Source organism: Ischnura elegans, chromosome 3 (genome assembly GCF_921293095.1).
Source record: "Ischnura elegans chromosome 3, ioIscEleg1.1, whole genome shotgun sequence".
Lineage (NCBI taxonomy): Eukaryota > Metazoa > Arthropoda > Insecta > Odonata > Coenagrionidae > Ischnura > Ischnura elegans.
The window spans coordinates 12,745,243-12,757,409 of NC_060248.1; the positions used below are offsets into that span (position 1 = coordinate 12,745,243).

Below are 12,167 nucleotides of genomic sequence, written 5' to 3' on the forward strand. Positions count from 1 at the left end.
GAGAAAATGGACGCTCTCACCCGGGTGGAAACCCGAGAAAAACGTATTCAGTCCCATAATTTTACCTCGTTAAAATAAGATATTCAAATTGCTGCGATTCCAAAACTACATATACACTGACAACATAATGCTACCACAGGTTCAGCTTCATTGAGAATAGAATTTGAATGATATTTGCGTTGGTCACCAAAGAGCGTTAAAAATAACAAAACTCCATAAGAAACACAAAAAACCATTGGGTTTATTCTATAGGGGAATATTCCCCTTGAGAAAAACACCTGAGCTCTACCAAGGCGTAATGAGAGCGTTGGAGAAACGTTTCGAGATATTTATAAGGAAGAGACATAAACGCATAACCTTAATCTTATTATCTGCTCGATTTTATATCATCTTCAGAGATGAGAACATCTGATGATAATTTGAATTGACCAAACTGTACTTGTTTCAAGTATTTCTACCGCTGTTTTTCACATTTGATACATCTTACAGAGCATATCATTTCAGACATCGTATTAAACATTCAGCAATTTTGAAAGGCCTATGGTATCTTTCAGGCACAGAAATTTCCTAATGCTTGTCGAGAGATTGTGTTGTGAGCGACCTGTGCGTATTTCAAAGAACTCATGGTATACGGCACTAACAGCTTTGTTTTTTTCCCTACTTGAATGCCGTTTTTTACGACCAAAATGGTACGTTTCACCATAAAGGATTATTTTTACACACAAAATAGCGAGATTTTCCGATACTTTTTAAGGGTAAGAGCTAGATAATAATTGAACATTCACTTATCTAAGTGATTAAATGTATCAATGCTATCTACACATTATCTTAAAAATACAAGATGCACCAATTTTACTATTATAAATCAGCATAAAAAATGTAAAATAACATTAAAAATCATATGAAAAATCGGCTTATGGTACAAAAATGCCTGGTCCACTGTTTTAGGTAGATCATTTTTTTTAATAAACAGATCGCCAGTAATTTCGATACTTTTATGGAATCGAATACTCTTGCAATAGTTATAATCCACTAAGCTGCCACAGCCTACAAAATATATTGGCAGGGAGCACATTGGATTTTTAAATGGGACTAATATTTTTCGTCCAACTAACAAGTGCCACCGGTTTTACCAGGAATATTTGGAGCGAAATGTTTCCTCTATTTATTCCACTTATTTATTTATCAAATTATTTGACTTCCGTGTTATTAGATGGATCCGTAAATATAGGTCGATCAGAGACATTAAACAATGAGGAGATTTCATTGAGCGATGAAAATGTAGACACGAGAATATTACCAACTCACCAATTGATTCAGAAGATCGTTTATCGCATTCAGAGGTGAGTTCAAATACACTAATGCGACTGGAGTGATTTGAAATCACAACACGATGCACGGAAAACCCAGTGGAGAAAGGCTACATTCAAATTAGATTGAGTTTAATAATGTAACACAAATACTCGCAGTTTTCAAAGTGACGCACTCAGTGAAGTGGTAGAAGTTTTACGAGGAATATTGGAGACATGGAAAGGATTTAGAAGCTGGAAAAGATTAAGAAAACTGGAGAGGATTTTGAATACCCAGGGCTGAAATGTGGGATATGACGCAGAATTTTTGTACACCTGATCGATCGATAAAATTTCACTGACATTTCAGCCTATGACAATTAAAAACTCATCCATGAATAGGTTAGAGCAGCGGTTCCCAAAGTGGGGGTCGCGACCCCCAAGGGGGTCGTAGGCCGTTCGGAAAGGGGTCGCGAGATACTAATAATATGGTGAACAACGTACTTAAACTTGGACGACCATTTTTAGGGGGTCGCGGCTAAAAAGAATGAGCTAAAATGGGTCGCGGAAAGAAAAAGTTTGGGAACCGCTGGGTTAGAGCAATGATTTGCTATAGAATATGCCTAAAAATACTGGCAAGAATAAGAATTTATTTTCATATTTGTAGCGCTGTTGTGTAGTGTTTGCCACACTTCTCAGTGCATTTAACACTTTCGCTGCGGTGGACGCACCGGTGCGTCCTGCGCAAACTATTGTCCTGAGCGGAGGACGCACCCGTGCGTCCTGCTCCGACCCATTTTCAAATGCGCCCAGAATCATCCGAGAACGGCCAAGGCGTTCCGAATTACCTCTCGCTGCTCTATTACATTCAGTACGATGTAGTATTCGCCGTCGTTTCTAGGAATGGCCTTTAATTTTTATCTAACTACTTTTTCATATTTTTTTGGATTTATTCGTAATTTTTATGGTATTTTCATTTTTCTGAACCTAATTGTCTTGGAATCGGATATAAATATGTTATGCATACATTGGAAACTCCTCTGAATAATATTTCTATCAAATAAATTTTTATATTTATTTTGTTCGTATATTAATATGGTAAGTAAAAAGTATAATAATATGTTAATTAATAATGGACAAATCTGAAAATATTTAAAATACCTGGACAAATTAGTTTAGACCATTTTATGGTTGCTTTTTTTTAATATAATTAATTTTATGTTTACTGATAATAAATCCCGTTGAATAGGTAATGCATCTAATTGACCCAGGTGCGATGCAGGAATTTTCTATACCCTTTTATCGAGCATAACGTGGAAAAAGCAGGTCTAAAATTTGATCACCGTAAGGCATATCGAGGGGCATAATATAATTTATACTAATGAATTATAATCCATTGCACGCTTCAATGGTGCTTCCTTTTAGTCTATTTATGAGGTAAAAATGCCATAATGTTGCCGAATATTGTTTCAAAATTATGAAAAGTTTTGCTGAACATTTAATTTTTCCCAAAGTTTTATGATAGGATTCCTTAAAATTCCACCTTTAAAACACACATGCACCAAATAAATAAGGGAGGTATGGCATGAAATCGGTCATTGGCCTATTTGGATCTTGATGAGAACCAGAAGCGATTCCCATTAACATTGATAAATTCATTAATCCTGTAATACAAATATTGATTGGGATTAGATTCCAACCCTAACAAGAGCTTTATTGTCCTTTCACTTATTATATCTCTTTCACAGGGTAAAGGCCCCTAGCAAAAGGTGAAAATTTGAAAACAAAAGTCACGAAGTAAGATTTTAAAAATAAAACGCTTTCACCTGAATTGGCCTGTTTCGATCACTTCCAGTACTTGTGTTGAAGTACTTTTGTTATAAACCCATTAATACCCAATGTTTCTTCTAAGCAGCGTTAAAAATGTATAAATATTCATCTCTATTTAGGAAATACTTAAACTACGTGTTCTTTTGTGCTGTTAATTTTAATGGTGAAAAATATATCTACCAAAATAACTATGATTGAGTAGAGAAAATTTTCACATTTTAAAAATGAAAAGTCTTGGAACTTAATTTGTCCAAGAAGCAGCTATCGGTTAGAGAAGATTAATTGCATCAAATTTTTGTATGCTTTTGTATTCCATCAAAGATTTTCCTAAAACTTTGATGGAATACAAAATAACGCTAGTTTTATACAAATTTTGGCTAGAAAATTAAAAACATTTGGCACATTTTTACATTATATTCACCTTACCCTGTCTATTCTATCATAATACTTGACAAAATATAACTTTAATCATAGGAAGAGAAGTTCATTTCACGGCGCAGCTGGAAGTAAAGAATTCAAACAACTGCGGAAAAAGACTGCATCAAAAAATGCCTTGTTTACTCGAATTTATTCAGGTCGGTGATTTATGAATGGTCCTTTTAATCTTCCCCGAAACGCATTTTCACTCAATGGAAAAAAAACTCTTTGTGACTGAGCGAGTGTTTTATTCCGACCCTCCATTGTTAAAAAAACGCATTTTTTATGCGGTCAAATTTAGTGGTTAGCGTCATGCGTCGGCGATCTGTTTACCTTTTCTTGTAATTTCCTTTTCAGGGCAAGCTAGTCGACCTCCATTCGCGTGGAACCCAGCCTACTAACATCGAGTTGCCTTTTATTCGGCAAAGATAGAAAAGATTTTTTTCAAAGGCACATAATGTGTAGATGTTTCCAATCTAAAGGCACCTGGTGCACTCCATTTTGTGAATGAGTAAATTTTCAAAGGAAAAAGATAAATTTTCTGCTTGCAGGTTAAAATGTAGGATTCAAACCATTTGATTCATCTGTTTTCAATGGAACATATATTCAAATTATTAAAATTTTTTCAATAACGACATATTTTAATCCCCACAACTAATTGATACTATTAATTAAGTTTTAATAGGCATTTTTTTAAATTACGTACCGATTACAGTTTGAGGGACGTTTCTATGTTAAGGTATTACGTTGAGATCTGTAGAAAACGCGAGACTAAAAAGCATCTCAAACAATACTTCTTATTCACTGCATTACAAAAGACATGTTGTAGTTATTTCACCCCGATTTCATGACTACTGAAATACGATTCAACGGCACTGAAATGATATACTTTCCCCTTCGCCGGCCTCAGTAGCGGTGGGGTCAAGTTCTCGCCTGCAAAAGTGAAGACCACGGGTTCGAGTCCCGTAACGTCAATTTCTGTATTCATAACGTCCATTTTCATTAAAAGCCAGGCAAAGCCAGGCAACGTTTCAATCGCTGTTCGCGGCCGTACGTTCTGATTGGCTGAAAGACAGATGGTACCAGCGACGGGAAAAAAAAGATGTGCCGTGGGATGAAAAAAGGGATGGAATTCCCATCCCTGAAGACATCGCGGAAAATGAGCTCGTTTTTCCTCCATCATTGGAGGGATCCCTGAAGCTATCGCTCGATCATAAAATATACTTTTATGATTCAGGCTTTAACCTGTAAACTTTTAATGCCTTACTCGCAGCACATGGTAAACACTAAAATCAAACTCTGCAATTTATTAATCTTCCTGAAGTTTTATGCTACACTGAATGCTTCACGCAAATACATCCTACGATAGTAAATCAATTCATGAGCGTAAATTAATTAGTTATGATCTTAAGGAACGCAACAGGTGCTAAGCAAAGTACTAAATTGTATTTAATAGGGTCTGTGTTCAGGAGCGGTAGCAGTAATTGTAATTAATCGGAGATGGCGATTTTTTTACCTGGAAGTAGAGGACGACCTTGCAGAGCGCCGTTCCCATGAACCACGTCTCGGTGACGTCCCAGGCGACGGTTGGCGGCAGACAGAAGAGGATCACCATGAAGTCCGCCACGGCCAAGTTGACGATGAAGTAGTTGGTGACGGTTCGCATGGAGTGGTTGCGACGCACGGCGGCACAGACCAGCGCGTTGCCCACTAGACCCACGGCGAACACGACGGCGTGCAGAGCGATCAGGAACCACTCGTATCTAGATAATGATACAAAGAAAATGGCATTAGCACTAGCAGGACACACACCACCTAAAGTTACGGGCATGGATTAATTTCACCCAGTTTGAACGAGGGCCAGATTATTTCACGGGCAGTTGTAGTTAGTGGCGTAGCGAGGGGGGGTCCGGACCACCCCGAAATATAACAGCACACTTACGGGAGACCGGGGCACGTTGGCCCGATTTTTTTATTTTTATATATTAATTATTTATACATATTTAACTTTATGAAATTATTGCTAAATTATATAACAGTCTTTCTGAATCTGGATGGCAATAGTTAAAATTGAATATATAAGCTATAAATTTTTAAAAAATAAATAAATACTGGGCATATGATAGGTGGGCCAATCTGCCCCTACATCGGGGTAAGTTGGCCCAGTGGCTGGGGCACGTTGGCCCATGTATTTTTTGATAAGCTAAACTAGTATGATTGTAGGAAATCAAAATAAAACTAAAAGTTATCAAGAAATATATTTCAATATATGTAACCATTTTAGTGAACCAAAAGGAAAGCTTTAAATTATTAGGATTTATAGCGTGCTAATACAAACCAGTTAACTTTTGTGACTGTCCAGATACGAAGGATCAGCACAGTTATTGCACTTGTAAAATAGTACGCGGATTTCATTGTTAACACATGTCTGATGAGCCCAACGCTTGCAATTTGTGTATTGAATACATTGTGCTCCAGGCTTTCCGTCGAAAAAGGCTGTTGAGAACCCTTTACTTGGTACTCTGTTTTTCAAAAAATTAACCCTTGGGCTTGGACTCCCCCGAATAAAATTTCTGGCTACTCGATTGGTTTTAGTAGTTTGGGTTTACCTGTAACATTTTTTAATGACCTGATATTTCTCTACTTACCTACAACCTTAATTCTCCTATTTTGGTTTCGAAATTTCGTAAAAATTTTAAGAGGTTCTTTTGCTATCGTGGTTCCTTTAATAAATAGGTTGAAATAGCGCGGATTACGTAAATAAACGACTAAAATTATGAATTTATTAATTAATTCTTACATGTTGAATGGAAATTATTGAGATAAATTACGTCAGTGTTCCTCGACTTTCTCTTTGAATAGTGTTCCACCCATGAACGCATCAGCAAGTTTAAATAACTGAATACTAAACCTATATGGTACTGAAGCCTAGTAGTAACTAGAGTAACTAAAGCTGAGCGTACATCCATTTCCTAGAACAGCATACACATTCTCTCAATGTGGGGAAAATATCCAAGAGTTCGTCATAAAAACCCCTACAGAGCAATAGTCCCGCCATCTGGTGTGATAACGATCAAACACAATGTGATGGACTTCACTACGGAGCCGATTCTATAATGTTGGACCCAAGTGGACAAAGCATATCGCGTTTTTCACTCAACAGCAGAGGGCCAAAAAAATGATTGCCCTCAAAAGAAAAGGCATGTCCGCAACTGAGTGATTCAAAACAATTACTTTTCAGATTCGGAATTTAAAAAATGCTCCGTCGTCATTGATGGCATTTATAGAAGGGAGAAAGTGAAATATTTCGGCTCACAGAATGTGGATAACTCAATCCTTATATTTTTCATTCAACACTTTTTCCAGTTATTTTTCCATCCAGCCTTCCAGCAAACCTTTTTACAGCCAGAACAACTGTGGCACCATTTTCCTGTAACTGCATTTATTTGACTTCGGATAAATTCAGTTACTCAGAGCTCAAAAATAAAAACGTTGACGGGCTGATATTTAACTTTTAGCATGATTCAAGCGGTTGATGCAACGAACACTAAATCAGCTTTTTGTCAAAATATATTGCAGCATTAATGAAAGAGATTTGGCACGTTTCACTCTTAAGAACTTTATTCACTGCACTACGCCTCGTATATTACACTGCCAACTAATATTTTTACTACATGTTTACACAACTACTGTCGTTACAGCCTGTGTAAACCCGAGTATTGACAAACACTTAGCAACTGGGTATGCAACACGCGAGGCCTATTTATGCGCCCACGTCAGGCGATGGAGTACAATTAGAATAAGCTATATTGAAATGTCCATGAAAATAATATATACTTCTACTCGTGCCAACCACCTTGATATCAATGGAGATTGCCCCGACGTTTCGCGACCGACTGCTGGTCACTTTTTAGGATAGGACGACACTTCAAATTGAAGGAGTGTATGAAATCCCCTGCCGATCGTGCGAGAAGAAATACATCGGGGAAACGGGACGAACAGTCAAAACTCGGATAGAAGAACACAAGCGGGCCATTCGACTGGGTCACTCTTCAAAGTCAGCCGTAGCGGAGCACGAAGCCACCGGACATGAGATCGACTTCGAGAAATCAAGAGTCATCGCGAGGATAAAACATTTTAAAACCCGACTCATCCGCGAGGCCATAGAAATAAAGAAGAACAAGAACAACTACAATAGAGATACCGGATTAAGAATCAGCAATACTTGGAACCCAGTCATCCGCAACATTTCGTTATCTTCCCCCTCCAGCCCTCACTCTTCACACCCTCCGCCCACCCCTCCCACCTGAAATATAAAAAAGGCAGCAAAACCCAATCCCAGCATTATCACCTTAATTGCTTTTATAAACGAATTTTATAAACATGAATTCGCAATGGCTGCCAGAGACTGAAATTTCATCGCAAGGGCCTTTATTTCTGGGGTAATTTCACACAACACGACGTCGAATTAATCGTCGACCGCCAAGGGCTCTGAGGATGACAATTATTTCGCAATTTGTTGATCTCCGGGGAGGATCATAACATCCGATTAAAAAATGTCGACGTCCATCTCCCACCGGAAAAACAGCGAGTTATCGTTTTAATCAAAGCAATGTATTTTTCCCACATTCTCTTTTTTAATTTTGACAGAGGTGACGCGTCACAAACAATCCCATTCCCCCAGAAAGTCTTTTCGGTTTCCAATTTCTTCAAACATTTTGTAATTTCCCTCCCGTTATACAGAATCGTTTATCTCACTTCGGTATTGCATAAATTAATGCATTACGATCCTTTTTAATGCTAATTTTCTTTTTTCAATGCGGTGAACTTTGCGACGAACGCTACAAACGCTTCAATCTGCTGTTTTACGCGTATAAACCGAAGCTGACGTAAAACCATTTTCTCTCTCTTAATTTTTATTTCTTTGGTGATTTCTACATTTTCACGTCATTACTTTCATATAATCAAATTTGATTATTCTTGCCCTTCACTACTTCGCGCTAAACCCTTACATTGATACAAAACTTGCATGCAAGGACTAAATCACAAACCATTAGCAAATGTTTCCTTTCCATTTAAGTGTATATGTTATTTAGCCCTGAGTTGCACTGCGCGATGCATGCTTGTTGGGAAGTCACACCACTTACATACCTTTCAGTCCTCAGCTCTCGTGTTGTGCGGATCGGTTGTTCTGCTCTCGCTCGCTCAAAATGCCCTCCTGTGCAATCTGCGTTCAAGTCGTTAAGCGTGGTCAAACAACCTTAACATGTGCCAAATGCAATGATGTTTCACATTCACAGTGTTTGTCACTCTCGACAGAGGAAACAAATGTGGTCGCGGAGCGACAGAAGTCTTGGAATTGTGAAAAGTGTTTGTCCACAGCTTGATCAACACGCGGCGACGACACTCCAATAAAACCCTGTGCCAGTGTGTCCCCAAGTGATTGCAGTGGATCCTTGCAGGAGTTGCTCGCAGTGGTGAAAGAGATTCGTGAAGACCAGGTATCAATTAAGGCTTCCATAAGTAATCTGGAAGATACAGTTGGTAACTATAGCCAGGCTATCGGTGAAATAAGCTCCTCCTTATCCAAAATGACCGAAACTTTATCTCTTTTAACGAGTGACACCGAATGCCTGAAGAAGAAACTCGCAGATGTAGAATTCCGCCTCAGTCGTGTGGAACAGGAACGACTGCGTAACACAATTGAGATTCGTGGAATCCCTTTCTCAGACAGTGAGATCACCGATGAACTTATCTGCAAAGTAGGGGCACCTTTAGGAGTTACGATCGAGACCAGCCAAATTGATTACTCCTACCGCATTCGACCTAAACCCCAAACGCACTCGTCCCAGGCCCGGAACACGCCGACAATGGTCGTTCGTTTCGTAAGCTCCCGTGTTGCCTCAGGGCTCATTCAAGCCAAGAAGAGGAAACCCAGCCTTATACTAGGGGACTTAAATACAGGGTTGAGCCCGAATCACCTCCGCATCTACGTCAATGAGTCATTATCCCCACAAAATAGATGGCTATACGCAGCTGCTCGCGACTTGAAGAAAGAAGGAAAAATCCGTTAGCTATGGGTACGAAATGGACGTGTGTTCGCCCGTGCCAACGACAGTAGCGAGCGGCTTTCCATCGTTGTGAAAGAAGATCTAAACAAACTCTATTAACATCAGGCCCCCCTGTCACTCCCTAAAGTCGACAGGTCTCGGAAATAAATCAGTGTTTGCCTTGTGGACTGCCAATGTTTATTTAGTCATATTGATGAATTTCGCATTCATTTTTGCAATGCTTCTTACGATATTATATGCCTCACGGAAACATGGCTGAACCCGAAAATCCCTGAGGAATTTGTGTCTCTCCCAAATTACCATCTGTTGAGGCACGATCGCCTGGTAAAATAGGGGGAGGCGTTGGTGTATTTATTCATCACGATTTTCATGTTTCAGTTTTAGCCTCCTCTCCTGCAGTGTATTGTTTTCAACCTGAATACTTGATTGTCGAAATCACTGGACTAGGTTCACAAAAACTAATGCTAAGTGTAATATATATCGCCCCCCAAAAGTTGGATTTATGCCTGTATTTGAGAACGACTTTCTCCGCTTCTTCCCCACTTTTAAAAATGTAGTCATAGTATGTGACTTCAATTCTGATTTACTAAAAGATAATCATGATAGCCAATATATTCAAAAATTTACCTTTAGTAATAATCTACACATTATCACTTTCACTGCAACACATCAAACTTCGTCCAGCCACACTTTACTTGATTTATGTATTGTCGATGACCCAGAAAAGGTAGTAGCCTATTCCCATATACCTTTTCCTTTCTTGTCAGACCATGATCTCATTCAAATCACCTATCGCTTCAAATATCACTCTACTCCACCTGAGCCTTTCCAATTTCTTAGGCTTAAAAACTTCGATGTACTCAACTTTCAGAATATATCGGCGACCTTGGACTGGAGTGTTGTTTTGGATTCAAAGTGTATTGATCTTAGAGTAAACTATTTAAACTCTCATATGCTAAAGTGTATCAATCTCACTGCTCCTTTGGTATCGTGCTATCCCAAACGTACTCATGCTCCTTGGTGCAATGAAGAAATTCGTCGACAAATTCAAGAACGCAATCGCCTCCGCCTTACATACCTTCGCTCAAGAACGCTTACAGATTTTCAATTATACAAGGTCTCACGGAACTTGCTTAAAGCTCGCATTTCGGAAGCTAAACGCCAGTATTTTAGCTCAAAATTTTCGAAAGTTAGAAATCAACAGATAGCATGGCGTGAACTAAGGAATCTGGGGCTGGTACGAAAGTGTTCAAATGTACTGCCTAGCCATATTCCTTTATATCAAATAAACCAATTTTTCAATTCCTTGCCCACCAGTGGAGGCGCCGAGCCAATATCCGCTTAAAATCTGTCGATTTTTCTGTCCCATTCGATGCTAAAAATTTCTTCTTTCGATACATCACCCCAGAATGTGCTTTGAAGCACCTGAAGCTCACCAAATCGAACCCCCTAGGGTACGACCAAATTTCAATGATGTTCGTTCACAAGGCCACACATGTTCTACTGCCATATATTCTCGAAATTTTCAACCATTCTTTATCTTACTCTCAGTTTCCAACTGTGTGGAAATAGGGCCATATTACACCTATACGCAAAATCAGTAAACCCGTAAATACCTCAGATTTTTGACCTATCTCAATTCTCTGTGGATAATCAAAAACACTGTACATACCCTAATCGAAAACATAAAACCCATAAAATGTGAGAGAAAGCACTGAAATCCTGCTACTCAATGCTGTTACGCATTCATTGAAGTTGCTGCAGACTAGCATCTTTAACAATAGAGCGGTAACTAAACTAGATGAGATACGTAAGAGACAGAGCGTTCAGATGAAGGGAATATTGGGCGTGGAGAGGATGTTAAGTTCCTCGTTAGTGAATAGGAGGGGAAGGAATAGAGGAGGAATTTTTGAGGGAATGAAAATGGGAAGTCTTTATTGTGAATTGACGAGGTAGTTCCAATTTTGTCGAAGAGACAGGCCGGGTCGTTCGGAAAAAGGCTGCACACTTAAGTATTAAAACTATTTACATTTGTTTGACAATATATCGGAGCGGAGCCCCATCAAACCCTCACGATATGAAGCGTCACGTTAATTTTGTCACGTTCTCAGGCCTCTCGAGGGCGCGGTCGGAGTGGTTACAAAGCAGACGCACGTTGCCCAGAGTGTCCCGACTTACGTTAATGGCCTTTTTGCAACTCTCTCCCGTTGGAAGACTGAAGGACCCCGAAAAATATGGAAATCCGCAATGTTCCGGCCGGATGGAATTCGAGATTGTAGAGTGAAATTATTTCACTTTCGAAAGAATTGTTTTTTCCCTCGAGTCGTGAGTGTCTTTCGCACCCCATTTCGACTGGCCCTTCCCTCCCTTCATGTCCCTGCGGCAAAGTTTGCGGCGATGGCAACGCGGGAATCCTCCCGGCAGGACGCTCTTGATTCGCGTTTTAAAAGGTCGTTAGCGGCGGGGCGTCCTTTTTCCAGACCCTTATGAAATACCACGAGACACGTTGAAGAGATGGTCGGGGGAATGGGGAAAAAAGTTGCATCGTTACGTCCCTAAT

At 39.3% G+C, this 12,167-nt stretch overlaps 1 protein-coding gene across 1 annotated transcript in view; it reads right to left on the reverse strand.

The window, feature by feature from the left end:
* Window positions 1-1,032: 1,032 nt before the first annotated feature.
* Window positions 1,033-12,167, reverse strand: part of LOC124154914 (prosaposin receptor GPR37-like) — a 139,873-nt gene continuing 128,738 nt past the window's right edge. Inside the window, exons 2-3 of the mRNA XM_046528686.1 lie at window positions 5,053-5,299; window positions 1,033-1,047 (exon numbers count right to left, since the gene is read on the reverse strand). Coding sequence (XP_046384642.1) covers window positions 1,033-1,047; window positions 5,053-5,299 — 262 coding nt within the window. The remainder of the gene's footprint in view (window positions 1,048-5,052; window positions 5,300-12,167) is intronic.